Here is a 26,488-nt window from a genome sequence, read left to right on the forward strand (position 1 = left end):
GTCTCAGTTCTTTGAATTAGTCTGTGACTTCAACTGCTTTCTTACTCAGATTTCTCATTTGTAAAATTACATAAAACCTATACTTTTATTGATTCAAGAAGCATTTATTGAGCATCTACTAAGAAACATACATTGAGCACTGGTGCTAGTTCTGGCAATACGTATTTATAAATAAGACATTGTTCTTTCTCTCATTTAGCTTTGAGTTTGATAGGAGCAAACGACGAGTAAGGCAAACAATAGGGACTAATGGAAGTGAACTTGGGTTTCTGGGGCTGTACAGGACAGGTTTATAACCTGGCCTGGGTTGGGTGGGAATGCAGGTCATTGAGTATTGTGTTTCTCTCCTTAGAGGGAATGACCTATAAGTGGAGTCCTGAAGGATACTGTCAGAATAGCATCAAAAAAGAGGCATGGGTGTATGGTAAATGTGTCACATTCAAGAAATTCCAAGGAGTTCAGTGTGGCCAAGATATAGGATGTCAGGCACGGATTTAGTAAGGAAGAAATGGGGTGGAATATTGGGCAAGCGTTCAGATGGTGAAGGGCATTACATTTGTCTGGACTTTACCTAATGGTACTGGAGTGTCAGCAAAAATTGAAGCAAAAAGTACGATAGTGTGGAGTGTATTGGAGAAGCTGAGGCCAGATTCACAGAGGCCATTGCAGTGATCCAAGCAGAGGATGATTGTAGCCTGACCTTACGAAATGGAACTAGAAATAATCAGCAATTTGAAAGTAGAACCAACCTCATTTGGTAATTGGCTAGTAATCCAGGAGAAGGAGGCGGCAAGGATGACTTCTGGTTTTGTCTCTTGACCAGCAGGTTGTGTAGTGGTAGCATCCTGGAGACAGGACACATGGGTGGGAGGAGCAGGCTGGGGGTAATGAAGAGATGAATTGTAGGTATTATTCACTGGAATTTTGAAAGGAAGAAGTGAGGCAGTGTGTGTGAATGTGTTTTGAACAGTTAGAAGTACTATACAAATTTAGCATCAGTGCCCCAAGTAATTTCAGGGTTAATATGGAAACCATCCAGGGACTATAACAACAGGCTGATAAGTTGTGGTGTTCGGGGTCACAGACAGTTTGGCCAACTGTGACGGTTCTGGGACCTAGAAAGTGGTGATTCCCAGAAGTGTCAGCTTACAGTGGGGAAGGGGAGAGCCTCGTTGACTGCATTTTACATTTGAGGGGTCTACTAAGTTCACACTTGGCCAGACCTAACACTCCTTTTGTGTCTGAGGGATGTGTGGTGCCAAGGCTTTATCAGAGCAGTCCATGAAACACATTCCCTGATCTGAGTTTGGCAGGAGATAGCAGTCTTTTTCTGGTGACAAATGGGTAGCTCATAACCATTTCTGAAAGCTAAAGCAATGAGGAATAATTATAATTCATTTTAATTTTAACACAGTTGAAAATACAATTAACTCTTATCCAAAATTCTTGTGTTAGCTGTATATGAACAGTTAAACCCAAACCCAGAAACCCAGATTCAGAAAGAGTGTTAATGCATTGGCGTTTGTTAGCTTACAGACTCTGTTTCAAAGCAGGAGCTTCTGCCTTTCTCATTCTTTCCTTCCTGCACACCAAATCCTTGACCTCTTATTGAATCATTATCTGAACTCCTGTCCTAATCTCTTTCACTTCTCAACATTTCCTGGGTTTGGAAGTTCTGCTGTACTGGAAGTGCATATGCTATATTTACCTTGTTTGGCTCTAAATAATCAGTTGTACACATCAAAATACTGTGTGTTTTCTTTTGGAGGGAGCTTCTTGCTGTCCTTGTACATAGAACTCACATACAGGAAAATATTGTACGTATTTGTGTTTTGGGTCAAGAGTTGAAGCAAGTAATGTGGAATTGCTTATGTGTATTATGATGAAGATGCCTTTCTGAGTATGAGGCATAAAGATATTTCTTATTTTGATTTTGTTTTTAAACCTTCTATTATTTTCTTTTTTTTCTTATTTTGATTTTGTTTTTAAACCTTCTATTATTTTAAGATTTGCAGACTGTATTTCATTAGGGGAAGAATTTGATTATGGAGAAAACTGCCAAGACTGCCAAGACATTTATTGAGCATTTACTATATATACCCAACACTCTCTGGGCATCCATTTATTTATATTATTTAAGTCATGAAGCATCTGTTCATGGCAGATACTAGATACTGTAAACTGCAATACTTAAATAATGTTCAGATGTTGGTCATTCATAAATCTCAACACTATGAAGTTAAGAGAGTGAAAATTTTATTTTATGATTTAGAACAACCTTGCAGAATACTAATTATAATGTGTGACAGAATACAGAGGATACTCTCAACCATTCAAACTCTTCATCTGACAGATAAAGGATGCTGAAAAGTTTGAATGATTTGTTCAAAATCACATAGCATATACATTTTTAATTTTCCTTGTAGGACATCAGATTACTCAAAAGAGATAAGAAGCAAATATAACAAAATATTAACTTTTTTTATTATTGAGGTTTGTACAAATAATATTTGTAGTGTTTTCCTCTGAGTTTTTCTGTACCTTTAAAATTTTTAATTAAAAAAATTGCTTCAGCTGCTTATGTAGTTTCATTTTTCAAAGCAGATATATTATCAACCTTTATATATACCAGAGGGGCAGGCCAGGCCGAGGGACCCCACTAGTGCACGAATCCGTGCACCAGGCCTCTAATATGCATCTAAGATCTTTGGTTAATCTCTTCCTGCCCTCCCCCTCCCCCTTCCCTCTGAGATTCATCAGTCTGTTCCATATTTCCATGCCTGTGCATTGAATGTCTGCCCCCTGGTGATCAGTGTGTGTCATAGCTAACAGTCGAATGGTTGCTAAGGCTTTTAAAAAGATGGTTTAAATAGGAGAGTGAGGATAATCCTATATAATAAAAGCCTAATATGAAAATTGTCCCTTCGCCTGGGAGTTCAATCGGGAGTGCGACTGCTTGCTATGTGTGTGCTGACCACTAGGGGACGATGCAGAACATGGTGGGTGTCGGCAATGCGGCGCTGGCAGCAGGTGGCAGTGGAGGCGCTGCCGGCCCCGATGGACCCTGATGAGAGCGGGACCGCAGCAGGATGGTGGGGCAAGTGAGCGGGTGGTGCCAGGTCAAGGCGGGTGCGAGCAGGCCTGATCGCCCCAATGATAGCCCTGCAGACGGCAACCATTGCAGGGGCGGGGAGCAGGGCAGGGGCCCGATGACTCAGACGGAGGGGGGGCACGTGGGGGCCCGGGGTCCCAGGTGCTTCCCAGGGCCCAGAGGTCAGCTGGGACCTGCCCTTCCACGCCAGATGCTTGCACTTTGATTGCTGGCCAGGCCTAGGGACCGCACCCGTGCACGAATTTCATGCACCAGGCCTCTAATCAGATAATAAAAATATCTTCCATATATTAACAAATTATTCTATACCATATCTATACTTATTGATTTGTATAGATTATTTAATCTTTACAGTAATTTCCTTTCATTGTTTTTATAACCTGCATTTTTACAAATGAGGAAGCTGAGGCTCACAGGGTTTAAGTAAATTGACTAAAATCCTAGAACTTGAAGTGATAGAATTGAGATTTGAATTCATGTCTGTCTGTATGACAGTAACTCTTTCCCTTTTTTCTTTATTTTTTAAAGGTATCTTCTTATATGCATTTATTTGGCATCAGATCATCAACTTATTTACAAACTCAGAAAAGCAAAATCATAGCAGATTGTCCAGATTAGGTTAATTTGTGTGTGAAAATAGCATTTTTTTTCTTTCACTTATTTATCATTCAATCATTTAACAAATACTCTCTGAAAGCTTATCCTATGGCAGGGACTATGCTAGGAGCTTAAAATATATCAGTGAATAAATTCCTTCACCTTTATCCTTGGGGAACTTACCTGCTAGTGAATTCTTTATTTCTATTTCCAAACCTTTCTTCTTACAACTATGTTAACACTTCCACAATACTCTGTTAGAATGCTTAGGTATTGTCATATGTAAAAATAGAAACTTTTTAAAAATCTTGTATCACCTCTTAATTTCCCTTTGTGAGGCCATAAGAGAGGGACAGACAGAACTTTAATCGAGTAAGAAAAGGTATTTTGACTAATCCTAGCAATGAGCTTTCTGTGCTCAAGGCACTGTATTATCCTGTTCTAGTGATTGCCTTGGGTGCTGGCTGCTTATTTGATTTGGGGTGATTGTCCATTTATAAGTTGTTTGGTTCCAGTCTTTGCATTTTATTGCTAGGATCCTATCTAATAGAGAGGGAATATGAAAATTGACAGTCACTCCGCCACAAAGATGGCAGTGCCCATAGCCACAAGATGGCGGTGCCCAGTCCTCTCAGCCCTGCCAGAGTCCCCCAGTCCCGGGGGGGACGGCTGCTGAGAGCAGGCAGTGTGAGCGGCCTGGTGGCATGCTTGCGTTGTCACCAAGGCGACAAGGCAAGCGTTCCGTGCCCGGCCGCAGAGGGCTTCTGGCCAGGCTGGGCGCGGAACGCTTGCGTCATTGCAGGCCGGGCTGAGGGACACCTCCTCCCCCGTGCACAAATTTCACGCACCAGGCCTCTAGTTTTTAAATAAGAAACAAAGAAGACTGCTCAAGAGTGGTCAGGTAATATCCATGATAAGGAGCAAAGATAAAGAAGAAAGCTGCTGTTTTTTTAACTTCAACCCTCTCCACAGGCACTGTGCAGATAGAATAAAAGCTCAAATACTCAAATTACCCAGCCAGCTATTTTGATATTGGACTCCAGATGCTGTCTTAAAAGATTATGTCATTAAAGATCTGGTTACATTTTTATGAAAACCTTCCTTCCTTGCCTTCTTCTTGCCAAATATACCCTGCCACAGTTGTTTGTATCCTGAATGATGATGGCGGTGACCTTAGTTAGCACTGCCAGCTTTATTAGTGAAGGAAATTATATGTTTCTGTTTGCTAGCTCTGAGGCTCAGCACGTTTCTTGCCAAAGAAGCTCACAGTCATGGAGAGATGACAGGGGAAAGGACTATAAAGGGTTATGAACTTCATCTTGAGTGTAACACTCTGTTTCATACTGCAAGCAAAAGCTACACTGCGCTGTCCAGTGTAATTAACAGGAAGTCAGGAAAACTTACCTGATTAAAATGTCACGAGTGCAGTTGCCAAGTTTCTATCCCCAGGAGGCAGGGAAAAAAAGAGACCATATGAGTTTCTCAATTGTAGGAAACATTGAGAAAGTAGATGTAAAAATGTGCTCTAGGCAGTTTGTTCTAAAATCCATCAGGAAAATTCAAGTTTGTGAACAGATTATCCAATTGCTGGACATGTTATTTAATAGTGGACTCACTTTTATTCTATCTTTATTTTGTAAGGCCAATCTTTTGAGATGTTTTGAAACCAGTTTTATAGGTACCAGACACATTAGGGAAAGAAACCTTTCCAGCATATGTCCATATTATCTAATCACCAACTCTCGTAAGTATGAAATTTAGGACACGGGTAATCTGTGGCCTTCATGAGTATTTTAAACATTGCTTATAAAAATTTGTGCATTTTAAAGGTAAGCATAGTGACGAAAGATTATTTGACTTTGGTGGGCACACTGTGCAATATACAGATCTTGTAACATAAAAATCCACAGCTGAAACATACATGATCCTATTTTTTAAAATATATTTTATTGATTTTTTACAGAGAGGAAGGGAGAGGGATAGATAGTTAGAAACATCAATCAGCTGTCTCCTACACACTCCCCACTGGGGATGTGCCCGCAACCAAGGTACATGCCCTTGACTGGAATCGAACCTGGGACCCTTCAGTCCACAGGCTGACGCTCTATCCACTGAGCCAAACCAGTTAGGGCACATACATGATCCTATTAACCAATGTCACCTCAATAGAGTTAATAAAAACACTGAGAAAAAAAAAAAGATAAATAAAAAAATAAATAAAAGCATGGATGTGTAAAATAAATGAATGACTAAACAAACAAACAAATAAAGGTGAGTTGTAGTTTATGCACTTGGTCCTTATGTAGCATTATGGATATTCAAGCGTGATATTTATTTATGTATGTATGTATTATTAAAATCTTTATTGTTGAGATTATTACAGATGTCCTCCATTTTCCTCCATTGCCCCCCTCTACCTAGTTCCTGCCCCACCCCAGGCCTTCATCACCCTATTGTGTCCATAGCTAATGCATATATGCATATAAGATCTTTGGTTAATCTCTCCCTATTGCACCCCTCCCTCCTTCCCTCTGTGATTGGTCAGTTTGTTCCACGTTTCCATGCCTCTGGTTCTATTTTATTCATCAGTTTATTTTGTTCATTAGATTCCTTGTTTGTTTATTTTGATTTATAGTTTCAATTGTTGATAGATATGTAATTATTGCCATTTTATTGTTCATCTTTTTGGTGATGATGAATTCCTTTAGCTTTCTCTTGTCTGTGAAGCTCTTTATCTGACCTTCAATTCTACATGACAGCTTTGCTGGGTAGAGTAATCTTGGTTGTAGGCCCTTGCTTTTCATCACTGTGCATATTTCTTGCCACTCCCTTTTGGCCTGCAAAGTTTCTGTTGAGAAATCAGCTGACAGTTGTATGGATGTTCCCTTGTAGGTAACTAATTGCTTTTCTCTTGCTGCTTTTAAGATTCTCTCTTTGTTTTTAACCTTTTAATTATGATGTGTCTTGGTGTGGCCCTCTTTGGGTTCTCTTATTTGGAACCCTTTGTGCTTTCTGGACTTGCAAGTCTATTTCTTTCACCTGGTAGGGGAAGTTTTCTGTCATTATTTCTTCAAATAGATTTTTAGTATCTTACTCTCTCTCTTCCCTTTCTGGCACCCCATGATGTGAATGTTGGTATACTTGAGGTTGTCCCAGAGGCTCCTTACACTATCTTCATATTTTTGGATTCTTTTTTCTTTTTGCTGTTCTGATTGGGTGTTTTTGCTTTCTCATATTCCAAATTGCTGATTTGATTCTCAGCCTCCTGTACTCTACTGTTAATTCCTGTAAATTATTCTTCATTTCAGTTAGTATATCCTTCATTTCTGACTGGTCCTTTTTCATGTCTTTGATGTTCTCACTAATTTCCTTGAAACTCATTAAAACCCTTGAGCATCTTTATAACCATTGTTTTGAACTCTGTATCTAGTAGTTTTCTTGCTTGCATTTCATTTAGTTCTTTCTTGAGATTTCTTCTGTTCTTTCATTTGTGACAAGTTTGTCTCCACATTTTTGATGCTTCCCTGTAAACATCTATGTATTAGGTAGAGCTGCTATGTCTCCCAGACATGGTAGAGTGGTCTTGTGTAATATGTATCCTGTAGGGCCCAGGGGCTCAGTCTCCCTAGCCACCTGAGCTGGGTGCTCTAGATGTGCCCCTTTGTGGATTGTGTGCACTGTCTTACTGTAGTTGATCCTTGATTGCTGTTGGTGTAACTGGGAGGAATTGGACCCCCAGGCCAACTGGCTGTGAGGATCATCTGTGACTCCAGCGGAAGAGCTGCTGTGCAGGAGACACCCTATGGAACAAGACTTGTTTAAGTGGGGCTTTGGTGCTCACTGAGTCTGCCACTTAAGTGTGTTACTTGTGTATGTGTAGAGATGTAATCTGGCATGGTCTGAAGCTGTCCACTGGGTGCACTGACTCTGGGGACCTCCTGGAGGTGCAAAGTCAGCCGCTGTCTCTGCCCTGCCTGCGGCCATCTGTCAGCAGCTACAGAGGTATCTGCAGATAATCTTACTTGTGTTGGGCCCTGTGAAGCAAGGCTGACTGCTGCTAGTGCCGAACCTGGGGCCTCTTATTGAGAGGTATGGGACATGCTGTCACCAGCTGTTGCTTGTTTAAGAGTTTAGAAAAGTCTGAAGCCTGAGCCAAGACAAGCCATTCATATGGGAAAGCTGCTGCAAACAGCTTGGGTGGGGTTGCAAATTGGGTAGGACTGGGTCTCAGGGAATTACCAGGGCAGAGCCAACAGTGTGACTCAGGTTGATAGAGACTCAGATAGGTCACTGGCCAGTTGGCTCTGTGATGGGGAGGTCTCAGCATAGGAACAAGGACCCCTATAAGCACCTCTGTCTGGGAGAAAGCTGCCCCTGAGTTCTTGATTTGATACCAGACAATCCAGTTTCTCCCCGTATGTACCTGGATCTCCCCGTATGTACCTGAGTCTCCCCAAGCACTGACTCAGTGCTGGAGCTCAGGGGGAGCCAGTCCGAGTAAGTCCGTGCACCAGCCCTTTAAGAGGAATTATTGGGACTCCGGCAGCCTCTGTGTCACTCAGCCCCAATGCCCACTGGAAGTTATGGGGTCTTCTCTCTCTTCCCATCACTGGAACCCTGTGCTGGGACCCCTTGCTCCTCACAGGAGGCCTCTGCGGCCAAGATGTCCCTCCCAATTAAAAACCCGCCACATGTGGGTGTTGGACCAGCCCATTCCTCGCCTCTGTCCCTCCTACCAGTCTCAGTGCGCTTTCTTCTTTACTTCTCTAGTTGCAGGGCTTCCATTCAGCTAGATTTCAGATGGTTCTGAAGGACAGTTCTGTATTTTAGTTGTAATTTTGATGTGGCTGTGAGAGGTGGCAAGTACTACCTATGCCACCATCTTGGTTCTTTCTCCTTGATATTTCTTAGTGGTCATCTTGTTCAGGGAGTGTTTCATTTAAAATAAATTTTAATTTAAAAACTTTCTAGAAAAAAAACAACAAACTCTAGGCACATCTGGTTTCATTTGTGAATTCTACCATACTTTGAGGAAGAAATAATGCTAAAATAATAATAATAATAATAATAATAATAATAATGATGATGATACTTAAACTCTTCCAGAAATTAGATACAGCAGGAATATTTCCCAACTAGTTTTATGAAGCCAGAATTACGTCATACCAACATCAAAATTATTATAAAAGAAAACTAGGCCAATATCTCATATGATAATAGACAGAAAAGTTTTAACTAAATATTAGCTGGGAAACTCGCTATCATAAAGCCTTAACCCTCTGCTTTATGCTCTTGTGGGAGGTGGTGGGGGCAGATGGTATCAGACACTGGCCTCAGAAGTTCCTTACCTGACAGATTAGATTTTCTACCCTAAGCATGCAGAGTCAGGCCTGAGTGGAAAGCACATGGGGAGGGGTTCAGCATTCTGCCTGGTGCCAGGGACCTGGGAGTAACCACACAACAGTGTCCACTTGCATTGTGTCTGTTTTATGTATTTATATGTACATCAACATATATATAATTTTATTTAAAAAGATAAAGGAAAAATGTAGGGTTTATCACAGTAATGCAAAGTTGGTTAAACATTAGAAAAATCAGTCAATATAATTCACCATATTTATGCATTATAAAAGAAAAACTGTATGATCATCTCAATAGATACAAAAAAGCATTTGACAAAAGTCAGTCATAATATCAATTTTCAGCAAGTTAGAAATAGAAGGGAGTTTCCTCCGTCTGGTAAAGGGCATCTGTAACCTAAACTAAATCATACTTCATTGTAAAAGACAACAGACTTTTCCCCTAAGATTAGATACAAGATAAGGATGGCCACTCTCATCACTTCTATTCACCATTGAAGTAGAAATCCTAAGAGTTTTAATAAGACAAGAAAAATATAAAAGGTGTATAGATTGGAAGTAAATAATGAAACAATTACTCATAAACAATATGGTCATGTATATTAAAATCTCAAAAGAATCTACAAAAAATCATTAGAACTAATAAAAAAGGCACCAGGATACAAGGTCAATATACAGATATCAATTGTATTTCTGTATATTAGCAGTGAATAATTGAGCAATGGAATAAAAACATTCCATTTAGCCCTGACTGATTTGGCTCAATGGATAGAGCGTTGGCCCTTGGACTGAAGGGTCCTGGGTTTGATTCTGGTCAAGGGCATGTACCTTGGTTGTGGGCTCAATCCCCAGTAGGAGGCATGCAGGAGGCAGCTGCAGCTGATCGATGTTTCTCTCTCATCGATGTTTCTAGCTCTCTATCTCTCTTCCCTTCCTCTCTGTAAAATCAATAAAATATATTTTAAAGACAAAACAAAACATACCATTTATAATGTCATCAAAAAATCATGAAGTTCTAGGAATAAATATAACACAATGTATAAGACCAATACACTGAACATTACAAAACACTGATGAGAGAAATGAAGGAATTAAACAAATGGAGAGATAGACAACGTTTGTGAATTAGAAGACTCAATATTAAGATGTCCATTTTTTTCTAGCAAAAATTAATGAGATGATTCTAGAATTTATATATGCAGAGGGCTTATGATAGCCAAACAATTTTGAAGAAGAAAAAGGTTGGAGAACTTACACAACCTGATTTTAAGACTTACTGTGAAGCTAAAATAATCAAGAAAGTGTGTTATTGCTATAAGAATAAATATATAGATAAATGAAGCAGTATAGAGAATCCAGAAGTAGATAATTTAGTGGGCACAAGGTTAGTCATTTCAACAAATGACTTGGAAAAATGATCTCCATATGAAAATCAATTAACGTTGACCCTCACCACACCTTTATACAGAAGAATTAACTCAAAATGGATTACTAACTTAAATGCAAAAGCAAAAACTTAAACGTCTAATAGAAAACTTGTGTGGAGAGGCAAAGGTTTCTTAGGACATAAAAACCACTAACCATAAAAAAATTTTATAGTCAATAATATTGCGATAACTATGTATGGCGCCATTTGGGGTATTAGGATTATCAAGGGTAACACTATGTAAAGTATATGATTGTCTAACTACTAAGCCGTATACCTGAAACTAATACAAAATGAAAAACATTATAAATTACATTTCATCAAAATCAATAGCTTCTGCTTTTTGAAAGACACCACTGAGAGAAAAAAAAGATAAAGCCACAGTTGGAAGACAATATTTACATGGTATATATCTGATAAAAATATGTATCTCAAATATATAGAGAACTCTTTTAACACAATAATAAGAGGATATAAAACCCAGTAAAAAATCAGCAAGCAGTTTGAACAGACACTTCAGTAAAGAAGATTTATGACTAACCCATAGGCACATGAAAAGATGTTCAGTATCAGTCACCGGAAAATGTAAATAAAATCACAAGAAAATATCAGTATTCACAGAGTGGCTAAAATAAATAAGACATATGATAAATTAAGGAACAATTGGAACTCCCCTACCTGGCTAGTGGAAGCATAAAATGATATATAACTACTTGGAGATTTCTTATGACTCAGTAATTCTCTTCCTAGATATTTATCCAAGATTTATGATAACACAGATCTGTGCAAAGACTTGTGCAAGAATGTTCAGAGCAGCCTTTTGATTTCAGAGCAAGTTTTTCAAAATAGCCCCAAACTGGAAACAACCTAAATGTTCTTTAGTAGATGAGTTGGTAAACAAAATGTGGGAATCCAAACACAGGATACACTTGATAATACAAAGGAAGGAACTATTGCTAACTGCAACAAAATGGAAGACTCACAAAGAAATGATGTTGAGCAAAAGAGGATGGTCACAAAGAAGTACTCACCGTGTGATTCTATTTCTATGAAGTTCTAGGATAAAGCAACAATGATTCTATGATGATGGCAGATCAGTGGTCACCTGAGGTCTGTGTAGGGATGGGGAGACTGATGGCAGAAGGGCTCAAGGGGACTTTTTGGGTGATGGTTACATGACTGTATGTATACATTTGTCCATACTCTCAAATTGTATACTTAAAATGGGTGTACTTATCATATAAACATTATTACTAAACTAGAGGCCCGTTGCACGAAGAGATTCGTGCAATAGGCCTTCCTTCCCTTGGCTTCCAGCACCGGTTTTCCTCCGGCACCTGGGACCCAGGCCTTCGCTCCGGCCAGAGTCTGCCATCTTCGTCTTCGCTGCAGACTCTGGCCGGAGTCTGCAGTCTTGTCTTCCTCCCTCTCATAGCAAGCATCCTGCACGTCCTGGCCACTCCTTGCCTGGAACAGCTGGGCGGCTGCCATCTTTGGCCTTCTAATTTGCATACTCACTCTGATTGGCTGTGGGTGTAGTGGAGGTACAGTCAATTTACATGTTTGTCTATTGTTAGGTAAGATAATTTATTTTATTTTATTTTTTATTTTTTAAAATATATTTTATTGATTTTTTACAGAGAGGAAGGGAGAGGGACAGAGAACTAGAAACATCGATGAGAAAGAAAGATCCATCAGCTGCCTCCTGCACACTGCTCACTGGGGATGTGCCCACAACCAAGGCACATGACCCCGACCGGAATAAAACCTGGGACCCTTGAGTCCGCAGGCCAACACTCTATCCACTGAGCCAAACCAGTTAGGGCAAGATAATTTTTTTAAAAAATGAAGTGATTACTGATCCAGCACAAGAAGCTAAACCTGCTGATTTCTGACATAGTTTTTTCCTTGTTTGCTTTTTCCTTCCCTATTGTGCCCTACAAGGTAATGTTGGCTCCTTCCCATCTCTTGTGGAGTCTAGTGATGGAATGTGGGGAGGAAGACAGGAGTGAGTACTGGCTCTGAGATTCGAGGCTGAGTGTCCAGGAGGGCTGTTTGTGAGGAAGGTGCACAGTTTGGCTTTAGGCACTCAGGGCCTCAGCTCAGGACTGTGGGCTTCCTGGTTAGGTTTGTTTAGTGTTGTTGAGACAGGATTAAGTCACCCAGGAGAAAGGTACAATTGGTCTCAGAGGAGGAGGAAGGAGAGCTAGAAAAGAATCCGAGGAAAAGTCATCAGAGATATAAGAAAAATTGAGAGAAAGGTTTTATAGAACCTTGGTGGAGAGGTTTTTACTCACAAATAACAGGGTTACAAGTACTGAGGCAGTTGAATGAATAGCTAATTGATTTTGGTAAAATGAGCATCAGACCCACAGCTTGCAGCCAGCTTGAAAAGGAATCCTGATGCTCCTGCTTACTAGCTCAGTGACTCTGAACAATTTATTGAACTTCACTCACGCCCAGTCCATTAAGATGGGGACAAATAAGCCTTTGAACTAGCCATTCATTCTGAGCATTCAGTGAAAAAACTGTGTATAATGAACGTAGCACAGCCCTTGCCATTGTAGCTCAGTTGGTTGGGCGTCATCTCTTGTACGGAAAGGTTGCTGGTTCGATTTCTGGTCAGGGTACAGGTCAGGGTTGTGGGCTCAACCCCCGCCCCACCAGTAGTGGCCATGCAGGAGGCAGCCAATTGATGTTTCACTCTCTCACACGAATGTATCTCTCTCTTTCCCTTCCCCTCTCTCTAAAAATCAATAAAAATATTTTTTTTTTAAAAAAGAAAAAAGAATGTAGCACAGGCCTGAATGTACATTAGTTTCAGATGCTATTATCGTGAACAGGTTGTCAGTTCTCATTTGTTCTTAACTAATATTACGTATTTGTCATGTGCCTGGTGTTGTGCAATCAGATTTGTATGGATCATCCCATTTATTAAGTGACTTCCCAAGGTGAATTGTGCTCTGTGAGTATGGGAACCCAGGAAATATGGTTCAGAGACTGACTCCTCTTCTTCTGAAAGAGCATTTTCAAGAGGGAAAGAAGTAGCCTGCAAGGGGCACAGGGAGTGGGAGGGAGGAAGGAAATGGTCAGATTCTAGAACATTCTTTCAGGGAATTTGGAGATAGAGATAAGAGCGAAGTGAGTAGCCAAAGTAGGATTTCTTAAGAGAGACCTGAGCTTCTTTAGTGATTATTTGTCTAGACAATGAACAGCACTTTTAAAGTCCATTGAACAGTGTACATTTTTTTGAGTGATTGCAGCATTGCTCTTAGAATTCCCCTAAAGCAGTGGTTCTCAACCTTTCTAATGCTGCGACCCTTTAATACAGTTCCTCATGTTGTGGTGACCCCCAACCATAAATTTATTTTCATTGCTACTTCATAACTGTAATTTTGCTACTGTTAATGAATCATAATGTAAATATCTGTGTTTTCCAATGGTCTTAGGCGACCCTGCTAGCGGTTCTCAACCTGTGGGTCGTGACAGTAGCAAAATTACAAGGGGCGTCTTATACATGGAAGTCAGCTGAGGAGGGAGCCACACTGGGACATATGAAGTGCCTCATATAGCCCAGCTACAAAGGCAAACTGACAAGTCAAACAGACTTCCTCCAATCACGAGCCTTATTACTGACGTCAGCTGATGCCATAATTGGAGGTGGAGGTGGAGAGTGCACAGATGCAGCAGGGAACTGAGCGTTCTGAATCCATAAAGATGTCAAAAATAAAAAGATAAATACTGGTAAGCGATTGTCTTACTCTGCAAAATTCAAACTGAATGTAATCAGCTATGCAAAAGAGCATGGAAATAGAGCTGCAGAGAGACAATTTGGACCTCCTCTCACTGAGTGTATGATCAGACAATGGATAAAACAGGAAGAACAACTCCTTAAGATGCCAAAAAAGAAGAAAGCCTTAAGAGGAAAACCAGCAAAATGTTTAAAATATTGATTTCTTAATTTGGGGTTGGAAAAGTTGGGGGCGTCTTATACATGAGGGTGTCTTATACCCGGAAAAATAGGGTAGTTTCCATTTCCCACTACTATTACAGAGGAGAGAAAGAGAAAATGTCATTCTGTGTAATCTAGGATGGCTCTGACAGAGCCATAGCTGGTGTTTGCATCTGCCCTTATCCAGTGGTCACAGGGTAACGCCTGTGTGGGGGCAGGAAGTGGGAGTGGAAGTGCCCCTGCACTGGTTGCACAGAAACCAAGACGCCCCATGAATGAAGAGTTACCCAGGAAATAGTGGTTCAGTGACATGGTAGGTAATGCTAGGTAGATTGTGAGGACAGGAAGTATAAATTATAAGACATGGAACTTTTATCCCTTATATAAAAGGGCTGGGTTGAACGTATCATAAATCTAAATTCCCCCGAAATAGCAATGGTTATACTGGAATACAGTGAAAGAGAGATCTATCTTTTCTTTTTTCTCCACTAATCCCATCATGACAGTACTGAGTAGTTAACAACATATATTTGATAAAGGAACGTTCATAGGCATCTGCATTTAGTTTCAATTTTCTTTTATGGGATTTTTGTTTTTATTTTACAAAAGTAGTCTTTCATTGAAAACATTGAAGTGAGCTTAAAATTATGCAGAGAAATGAAGTTTTCTTCACTTGCTAATTTCCTGTTTTAAAAATTCTTTTCTACAGATTTGTGTGTATAATCTGATTTGTTTAAATTCCCACTCCTTTAATGGTTGGATACTTCCAACCAAATTCTGTTCTGGATTTTTTTTTTTTATCCTCACCTAAGGATATGCTTATTGATTTTTAGAGATGGGGGTGGGGGAGAAATATGGATATGAGAGAGAAACATGGATAAGTTGCCTACCACACTTACCCCAACTGAGACTTAACCAGCAACCTAGGTATGTGCCCTGAATAGGAATCGAACCCACAACCTTTTGTGTATTGGAAGACACTCCAGCCAACAGAGCCACCTGGCCAGGGCTGTTTTGCAGTTTTTTTAATGTCTCCAGTACACTCACAGGTTTTCAAATTGAGTTTTTCAAGAATATACACTAATATAAAATATTTTAAAATTATCTTGAACATCAGGAGTGGGGAACATTTTTTCTCCCAAGGGCCATTTGTATATTTATAACATCATTTGTGGGCCATACAAAATTATCAACTTAAAAATTAGCCTGCTATGTTTGGTCAAACATTTAATTAACTCACCCCTAATGCCTTGACAGGCCCAGACCAAATTATTTTGCAGGCCTTATATGGCCCTGGGGCCAGATGTTCCCCACCCCTGTTGTATATGATATAACCTTATGCATTTTATTTCTCTTTAATCTACTATGCTCAGTCTTCTTTTTTTTTCTTTTAATTTAATCCAGAAATGGGCAAAAAGAAATATTACAAGTACAGCAAAGAGAAGACATTAAAGTGGCTGGAAAAAAAGGTATAGTACCTCTCCAGTGCCTATGGCAGAAAGAATTCAGTACACCTTTTTAAAACTAGAGAATGTGGTAAGTCGTAAACCAAAGACTATCTTGTATTTCCAACTAAGACAGGAAAACTGTCTAAGGATATCCAATATGAGAAGAAATCTTTTACTTTTCATCCTAACTCATGTCTCTGGAGTTTGCTAGATGGTTTTGTTTTTTTGTTTTGTTTTGATCTGCATCCCCATTTTCCCATGATCTTCACCACTGAATGAAAGAAGTTCTTGCTCTTTGTTGGTGTAGATTTGAATCTTCCAAGCTAGACTATACCGGGCCTGATGTGCATTTGCTGTGGTTGGTCCTCTGAGTTGTCTCAGAGGTGGGTGTTGCTCACAGCAGCCAGGCAGGGGCCTGAGGCCGACTGGATTCAGGCTTAGAGGACGTGTGTCCCACTCTGTATCTGGATGCTGAAGAAGAGTCATCTTCCAGGCACCCTTCGTACTTAGTGATCCTAAGAAGTAGACCGACTGCATGTCAGGTCTGGTAGTGTTTCCAAATTGATTTAGTAAATCACAATCAGTATTGGAATGGGATAGGATAGATAGGATGTGTTAAAATTTAATAAAGTAAGGGCAAGTATTAAGTATGGCTCTATGAAACATATTTATATATGTGTTTCAGTATTGGGTTGCTGTGTATTTCTTACTGTGGGTTGTGGCTAAAAAGACAACAACACAAAACAATACTTTGAAACCCATTAGTCTAAGGATGCAGTGTACTTTGACATTGCTTAAGAATCTTACCAGAGGATATCTGTTGCTGAGAGTTTTTGCAAGTCAGTGATACCTGTAGTTACAGTACTGATTCCTAGGATTCTCATCTACTGTCTTCCATCTTGTGAAAAACCTGTTTGTGTGTCATATGTTACTGGACATATTAGGAGCCTGGGAGCATGGAAATGAACCTATAAAAGTAAAATTAAGTAGGCTCCTCCTGTACAGCGTAGTGAAAAAATTTTAAAGGTGCCTCTATGTTTCACCTTTCATTCACTTTAGTAATAGTCTACTATTAGTGAAGAATGAGTGCAAGTACTGAACAGAATCTTGACATTTAGTTTTTGCTCTTAACAAATAATAATGACATGAATAGCAAAGTGAAATTTATATTTATTATGTTTCCTTTCTTAAATTCCTAGGATTTGGGAAATTTACATTATTTACTTTGTTTAGAAAATCATTACATATAAACTTTATGCCAGGTTCTGATCTAAGGGCCCTTACATACAGGGTGGGGGCAAAAGTAAGTTTGCAGTTGTGAGTATGTGAAGCAGGGTTTATTCTTGTATTATTATTTATTAACTTGTATTTTTTTCCATACGAACAACTGTAAATGTACTTTTGCCCCACCCTGTATATTAACTCATTTAATCTTTATAACAATCCTATGAGGTAGATACTGTTTTTATCCCCATTTTACTGAGAGGTTAAGTAATTAGCCCATGGTCACAGAGCAAACCAAGCGAGCAGCCGGGTTCCAGAGTCAGTGCTCTCTATTGTGTAGCCCTTAAGAAGTATATAGAGATCATCCTGAAATGCTATGGCTGCTGCTCAACCCTTCTCCAAATATGCAGCTGTCTCTCTCATCTTCTGATATCTCCTGAAGAAATATTTCTTCCTGGATCTTAAATGGATTGAATACTTATCTGGAAAGTTGTAGATTTCTGGAGTTAGTTCAAAATACCCTAATATTCCCCTTTTGGTTATTTCATAGGTTAATCAGACTGTGGCAGCATTAAAAACCAATAACATAAATGTCGGTGCCCGGGTACAATCAACTGCATTTTTCTCCGGTCTCCAGATTTCCAGTGACAGAGAAGGTAAGTAAATAGACTTATCAGAAAGTATTCTTATCTGGAGTTTGTTGCTTATGTTATAAATGCCTACCTTATGATTTTAAAATCTTAATGTTTCAGAAGCTTTACATTCTTACCATGTCTTCTCATCTTGTGACAGGTGTGCATTTTATTTCAGAACCACGTAATGTTTCTACCATAAGTCACGTCTGTCACTAATTGATACTTTTAAATCATTCATTCAGCAAATATTTATTTTGCACTAATAATAACAACCCTAACAGCTCTGCCTTTCATTTACTGAGAGTGTATCATATGCCAAGCCTTTTGCTAAGTTGCCAGTGTATACACATTATCTCACCTGACTCCAATAAGTCTCATTCTTGAGGCTCTGTCCAAAGTTGCATTGCTGGTAAAATGGTGAAGCTAAGCTACTAAGGAGCTGGTTTAGTCCTAAGCCCACACTCAAGCTTCTTGTTGTATTATTTGTGTGGTACAGGCTGTCTAGCGAGCTGCATCTGTTCGCATCTTTCTCTACAGAAGCATTTGTCCTACATTAGGTCTCAGTACTTCAATTTTAGATAAAAATTGATTCATTTAGCAATTTTTTATTCTTTGGGGTTATTGAAGTGCATTATTTTGCTTTTTCTAGTGTAGTATTCTCTTACTTATTGAATAAAAACAGCTATATGATGCAATTAACGTTCTCAAATGGCGGGGCAGAAATTATTCTGACTTCAACCTTCAGCTCAGTGTTCTCCTGTTCTGGGTATACAATTGTGAAACACCTGACTTTAGTCATTAAAAAGTAAAAATTAGCCCTGACCGGTTTGGTTCAGTGGATAGAGCGTCAGCCTGCGGACTGAAAGGTCCCAGGTTCGATTCCGGTCAGGGGCATGTACCTTGGTTGCAGGTACATCCCCAGTAGGGGGTGTGCAGGAGGCAGCTGATCGGTGTTTCTCTCTCATTGATGTTTCTAACTCTCTATCCCTCTCCCTTCCTCTCTGTAAAAAATCAATAAAATATATATATATATATAAAAAGTAAAAATTAGGAACAGTGCCCTGTTTGTGATTTATCATAATTGAGGCAGTCTTTGATTTGCAGAAATATGCCTTGAACACCTAGCACAGACAGATGATAGCTGGCTCCAGCCATTCTGGGAGTGGTGGACAGCACCCTCACTATACCAGCTGCCATCAGGTTCTTTGGTTGGTTTTAACAAAAGGAAAGGTTTTAACAGATAAGTGGATGGATAGATGGATAAAACCATAGTATTTTTTTTTTAAGTACGAGAAACGATGTTAGAGGTTATTTAGGCAGATGTCATTTTAAAAAATGAAAAATTGGATGATTAAAAATGTTGGTGGAGTAAGTGGATGTTGCACAGACATGCTCCCAGGACCAAGGTGGAATTACAACTAAAATACAGAAATACTTCCTGAATAATCAACTGAAGACTCACTGGAGAGAACCCTGAAAACCAAGCATAGAAAGTGGAGACCGCATAGAGACTGGTAGGAGGGATGGAGGCGCAAAAGGGCTGGCTGGGCTCCCACAATGAAGTCCCGGGCTTCCACATGAGATATCTCAGCTGTGCAGGGTTGCCACTGAGAACTCTAGAGTCTAATCCCCAAGCTGGGCCTTCCAGCAGAGAGCACCAGAACTGAGAAGGGTACCCACATAACATCTGGTTGTGAAAAGCAGCGGGATTGCTGTCTACCAGGGAGAGATGGATAGAAATGCAAGCACCCTCTTAAAGGGCCAACACAAAATTCCCTCTGGAGCCACTCACCTTGTACTTTGGCAGAGGGAGGACATGTGGACTGGAGCTGTGTGAGAAGAAGCCAGGATTGGGGGCTCTGTGGTTAGAAACCAGAAGGCAGACACCCTGGTTTCCTGTGCTGAGTCATTCCCTCGCATTGCGGAGGTCATCTTTCTCATGAAGACAATTGCTATCTAAGCGGTTTTACCTGTGGGGGAAGATGGTTGACCCATTCTATTGGAAAACAACAGGATATCTGAGGCCCATTAAAAGACTAAAAATAGCAATTAGCCTCCAGGCAGAAGCAATTGCCCTACCCTGTTGAAAAAAACTTTCACCACACCTGTGGACAATTGCCTGAGGGCTATTCAAGACAAAATCCTATAAGTCTGTAGGCAGAGGCCATCTCTGGAGTCTTTGAGTCTTTGCCTGATCTGATTAGTCAGAAATAGCATTTGACACTATTCTGCACTAGAGATTGAGAGGCGTAGCAGATCTATCTAATACATAATCAAAAACCCAAACAGGCAGCAATAATGAAGAGACAAAGAAACAACCCCCAAATAAAAGAACCAAAGAATTATCCAGAAGAAAAGATAAATGAAATAGAGATATCAACAAAGTATTAGTAAATCGGATCCAGCAATATATTAAAAAGATCATAACTGTGACCAAGTGTGATTTATTCCAAGGATGCAAGGCTGGTACAATATTCACAAATCAATAAACATGATACATCACATAAACAGATTGAAAGACAAAAATCACATGATCATATCAATCAATGCAGAAAAAGCATTTGACAAAATCCAACACTATTTTTGATAAAAATTCTCAGCAAAGTGGGAATAAAGGGAGCATATTTCAACATGATAAAGGCCATATATGACAAACTTATAGCAAACATCATACTCAGTGGGCAAAAACTAAAACCATTTCCCCTAAGAATAGGAACAAGACAGGGATATCTGCTTTTACCACTCTTATTCAACATAGTACTGGAAGTACTAGCCACAGCGATCAGACAAGAAGAAGAAATAAAAGACATCCAAATTCGAAAGGAAGAAGCAAACTCTCATTATTCACAGATGATATGATATTGTACATAGAAAACTCTAAAGACTCCACAAAAAAACTACTAGATTTAATAAATGAATTTGCTAATGTAGCAAGATACAAAATCAATACCCAAAAATGGATAGCTTTTTTATACACCAATAATGAATTCTCAGAAAGAGAAACAAACAAACAAAAATCCCATTTACCATTGCCACAAAAAAAAATTAAGATACTAAGGAATAAACTTAACCAAGGAGGTAAAAGACTTGTACTCGGAAAACTGCAGGACATTGAAAAAGAGATAGAAGAAGATATAAACAAGTTGAGTAGTATACTGTGTTCATGGATTGGTAGAATCAACATCATTAAAATGTCTATACTACCAAAGGCAATCTACAGATTCAATGCAACCCCTATTAAAATACTAACGACATATTTCACAGATCTGGAACAAATACTCCAAAAATTTATATGAAACCAAAAGAGAACCCCATAGCTACAGCAGTCTTGAGAAAGAAGAACAGAGTTGGAGGAATCACAATACCAGATATCAAGTTATACTACACAGCCACCATAATCAAAACTGCCTGGTACTGGCACAAGAATAGGCATATAGATAAATGGAACAGAACAGAGATCCCAGAAATCAACCCAGGCCATCATGCTCAATTAATATTTGACAAAGAAGATAAGATTATACAATGGAGGAAAGACAATCTCTTCAATAAATGGTGTTGGGAAAATTAGGTAAAAGCAAAAAAAAAAAAAAAGAAAGAAACTAGACCATCAACTTACACCATACACAATAATAAACTCAAAATGGATAAAATACCTAAATGTAAGTCAGGAAACCATAAAAATCCTAGAAGAAACCATAGGCAGCAAAATCTCAGACATTTCTCGTAGCAGTACGTTTACGAATACATCTCCTAGGGCAGTGGTTCCCAACCTTTTTTTGGCCATGCCCCACCTAAGCATCTCTAAAATCCTGATGCCCCCTGTGACATATAATTCTTATTATTCAAAAAGTGAACTCCTCTTCATGTGGTGGAGGAAGCCTAAAAGGCCATAAACTTGGTCTAAACAAGCTTCCAGAGAATATGGCATCCAGGAAAGAGAAAAATAAAAGAACAAAAGGACAGTTGAAATACTGATGAAGATATCACCTAGAAATTGTTTAAAAAAAAATAACAGTATGAAGTGATATGAAAAAATAGCAAATAAAGTTTCAAAACATATAATAGAGAACTGAAATGCATAAATATGACACAATATGTATTCATATACTGTATATGAGGCCCCTAGAACCATAAGAAATGCAAAAAATTCACTGTTAATAACTCATTCTCGAATTGCCGCCCTTAAAAATCAAATTGCCCCCTGTGGGGTGTGTGCCCCACATTGGGAACCACTGTTCTTAGGGCAAAGGAAACTAAGAAAATAAACAAAAGGGACTACATCAAAATAAAAAGCTTCTGCACAGCAAAATAAACCATCAACTGCCGGGGTTCTTGTCCCAGCCTTACAAAGGGTTCAGCAATCTGGAGAAAGGGGCCAGTGCGTAGATTCAAGGAGTCCAATGACGAAAGATAATTTTGAAAGGCATTGGGAGTCAGAGGATCTTCAGCTAAAGGAACTGAAGACTACCCCTTGTCTAAGGACCCCGTGCTATTTATTAACACAATTTGTCCTAAGGCAGTGGTTGACAAACTCATTAGTCAACAGAGCGGCAAACCACGTCTCGAGAGCCGCAGTTTGCCGACCACTGTCCTAAGGCAAGGTGGAGATAATACACTTCAAAGGGTAAGGTTTCAAAGGGTACAGAAGCATTGTCAGTTTGGGGAATAGCCTACAGCTGTTCAGGTGTTCGGCCAACAGGAAGCAATAAAATGCCCTGAGCTGTCTGGCAGCAAGCAATTAATCCTATTCAGGTTTGGAGGAGATGCCCTCAGCCATCCTAGATGATTCAATGCTGCTGACATGCTGGAATTGGCTTCTGGCAGTCAACAAAATGAAAAGGGAGCCCACTGTATGGGAGAATGTATTTGGCAATGATAGGCCTGATAAAGGGTTAATATCCAAAATATATAAGGAAGACATGCAACTTAACAGAAGGAAGACAAACAATTCAATTAAAAAATGGGCAAACGACCTAAATAGACATTTCTCCAAAGGGGACATACAGATGGCCAACAGACATGAAAAAATGTTCAAAGTTCACTGATAATCAGAGAGATGCAAATTAAAATGACAATGAGGTATCACCTCACACCTGTCAGAATGACTGCCATCAACAAATCAACAAATGACAAGTGTTGGCAAGGATGTGGAGAAAAGGGAATCCTAGTACACTGCTGGTGGGAATGCAGACTGGTGCAGCCCTTATGAAAAACTGTATGGAGTTTCCTCAAAAACTTAAATAATGGAACTGCCATTTGATCCAGTGATCCCACTTCTAGGAATATATCCTAAGAAATCAGAAACACCAATCAGAAAGAATATGTGCACCCGTACGTTCATAGCAGCACAATTTACAATAGCTAAGATCTGGAGGCAGCCCAATGCTCATCAGTAGATGATTAGATAAAAAACTGTGGTACATTTATAACATGGAATACTATGTAACAGTAAAAAAGAAGAATCGCTTACCCTTTAACCCTACTAGACCGCTGTACCGATTTTTCGGTAATTTCCGAATCTGCCGCTATACCGCTGTACCTAATTTTTGGTACTTTGCCTAGTACATGAAAAATATGTGTCACAAACTAAAAATAACCAACCAATTGTGGTCAAACCATGGTTAGCCGTTGCAAATGTCTGCCCCCATGTGTTTGAATTGACTTTGTGTGGTTTGACGTGAAAAAATTCTGAAAATTCACAATGAAACGAGCAGCTGGTGAACCAAGCACTTCAACAGGAAAGCGAAGTAGGTCTAGGCTTATCACAGTCCAACAGGTGATCGATACTTTGGTTGATTCAGACTCTTGAGGAGTGAGAATTTCATCAAGAATACGTTTCCAGTTCAAGTGACACAGACAGTGAGAGCTCGAGTGATGAGGAGAATCTTGAACCTTATAGATCTAGAGCTAGATCGATAGTAAGAGAAGGGGGGCGTGTCCCTCAAACAGCTGATGGGGGAGATCTAGGTGGTGATGAAGGTTGGACAAGGAATTTTGTATCACCAAATACAGATCTGAATTTCAATGAGGATGGAAAAGGCTCAGTGGACATTCCTGGATCTATCACAGAGGAGAGTGAATCGATTGACTTTTTATCCTTGTTTTTGGATGATACTTTCTGGCAAAATTTGACAGAGAAAACCAACCTCCAGGCCCACCAATTGCATATAGCAAAGCCCAACTCCTATAATGCCAAAAATTTCAAGGATGCCACAGTGGAAGAAATGAAGGCTTTTCTTGGACTGAGGATCTATATGGAATACTTATGTATAAAGCCCAGCTATCGGGATTATTGGACAAATGAGGGCTCAGACTTTGTTGGGGTTACTCCCGGATTTCGAAATGTTATGACTCGAGACAGATTCTTGGCCCTTTGGAGTTTTTTACACATAATTGATGAGGAAGACACAGATATCGATAAGACAGATAAAATATATAAAGTTAGGCCTTTCTTGGAAAGTCTGCTCCCCAAGTTTCTCCACTTCTATCTGCCAAAGCAACATTTGAGCCTAGATGAGGGGATGATCCCAACAAAAAACCGCTTGGCCATCAAGCAGTATATCAAGGATAAACCCACAAAGTGGGGCATCAAGTCTTTCCTTCTCTGTGAAGGTGAGACTGGCTACATTTTGAATGCAGAAATCTACACTGGTGCTGCACCAGTGCCTATAAGAGACTTGTGCACAGTAGGAAATACAGTCATTCGTCTTCTGACCTCATGTGCAATGGAAAATAAATCTCATGTGCTTGTCATGGACCGGTTCTACAACTCTGTAACCCTTGCTAAATATGCACTGTCAGAATTACAGGAATTGTGGGAACCCTGCAGCAAAACAGGAAGCAGTTTCCTAAGTCGCTGAAAAGTGTAAAAAAACTTGCTAGGGGTGACAGTCGCTATCTATGTCAAGAAAGTGTAACATGTTTAGTTTGGCAGGATAGAAAGCCCATCACATTTATTTCAAACTACCACGATCCACCTCAAAATGTAGTAATAAACAGAAGAAATAAAGATGGCAGTGTGCAAGAAATACAGATGCCACAGCTGGTGAAGGACTATCATAAATATATGGGTGGCTGTGACAAAAATGACCAGATGACCCGCCTTCACTGGTCTCGTTGTCATTACCGCTGGCCCCGGCGGCTTTTCATAAAATTTTTTATGTAGGCCAGTTATAATTCTTATATCTTGTATGCTTCAAAGCAGCAAGCTGCTTCAAAAAAGCCAGTTTATTTCACCAGATATATTCAGAAACTGTGCCTGCAACTTATTGGTGGATACAGGACATCAGCCCACCGCCACCCACAAAAGGAACCCTGCCCTCAACGGATGACCCCAGGCAATCATTTTCCAGAGATTCCCCCTGGGACATCATCTAATCATATCTGTGTTGTGTGCATGGAAAAGCACTCCAGGTACAACAAGCAAAATCCTGGAGTGTCTTACAAAGACAATCCATGCAAGAAGGTGAAGAGCAACATCTGGTGCTCACTTTGCAAGAAGTACCTCTGTGTGAAACAAGGCTCATCCTGCTGGCTGGATTGGCACACAAAGGTGGAATATTGGCGCTAGATGAAAGGTAGACCTATTTTCTACAATGTCTCCCAAGTTCCATCTTATTCTAACCACTTGTTTGCATGTAACTAACATTTTTCTATATCATGTTGATTTTTTCTCTTTAATGCTCAAGGAGCCCAGGTATAGGGGACAGTTAGGTTCAGGGCCTCAGGTCTGGTAGGGTTAAGACTGCATGGAGGGACCTGGAGAGCATCATGCTAAGTGAAATAAGTCAGAGAAAGGCAAGTATCACATGATCTTATTTATATATGAATCTAACAAAATAAACTGATGAACTGAGTGGATCTAGAGACATGGAAGCATGAGTATGGAATCTCAGAGAGAAGGCAGGGAGGGTGGGTGGGTAGGAGGTAATCACCCAAAGACCTTGTATGCATATATGCATAACCCATGGATGCAGACAGTGGGGTGGTGAGGGCCTGGGGTGGGTGTGGTGGAGGGGGTCAATGGGAGAGAAAGGGAACATATGTAATACTTTCAACAATAAAGATTTAAAAAAATAAATAAATACAAAATGAGAATTTGTAGTCTCAGAAAAGTGGATGACTATTCCAGGTCACCATCCTGGCTAGGAGGCCAGGTCGTCTGCTCCCAGTCCAGTGTTTTTACTAATCTCTGCTAGTAAATATAAGAATATATTGCAATTTAGTGTCCCAGCCACTCTTTATGCTAGTTCCTTTTTCAAGATCTTTAGCTTGATATGCTACCAAAAGAAGCAAACAAAGGATATGATGACATTCTTAAAATTGTTTTGTCCATTCATGATTCATTGGATAATTGCTAGCTCAGAACCATGAGCACATTTTGAGAAGGGTTCCATTTCTACATTAGCAGTAAAAATCTCTTACTGAAGACTTTTTGAGATCAGGTGATCTAAGAAGCAGACACTTTCTAACAAAATACTGAGGCAAATTATTACCTTAACTTGAAGGTAGAAGAGAAAGAAAATAAGAAGCTAATAAATGTCTTAGCAACAAACCTGGGATATAGATAATTTATATCCCGATGTGATTATCCCATCTTATGATTAAATTTGATTCTCCCTTGTATAAAATACTGAATTAAGGAACAAGGCTTTAAAACAGATTTTATTGTCTTATGTAACTGCATTTAATTAACACTCAGTACCAAGGATCCAGATGCTTTAAAATCAATGAT

The 26,488-nt window shown here is 39.6% G+C and overlaps 1 protein-coding gene across 2 annotated transcripts in view; it reads left to right on the plus strand.

Moving 5' to 3' along the window:
• RNASEH2B (ribonuclease H2 subunit B) overlaps positions 1-26,488 on the plus strand; it is a 79,932-nt gene that overhangs the window by 40,236 nt on the left and 13,208 nt on the right. For both annotated transcript variants that reach the window (XM_079779128.1, XM_079779129.1), the window contains exons 6-7: positions 15,852-15,916; positions 17,670-17,775. In XM_079779128.1, the coding sequence (XP_079635254.1) occupies positions 15,852-15,916; positions 17,670-17,775 (171 nt within the window). The remainder of the gene's footprint in view (positions 1-15,851; positions 15,917-17,669; positions 17,776-26,488) is intronic.

This window comes from Cnephaeus nilssonii (assembly GCF_951640355.1).
Source record: "Cnephaeus nilssonii genome assembly, chromosome: 8".
Classification (NCBI taxonomy): Eukaryota; Metazoa; Chordata; class Mammalia; order Chiroptera; family Vespertilionidae; genus Cnephaeus; species Cnephaeus nilssonii.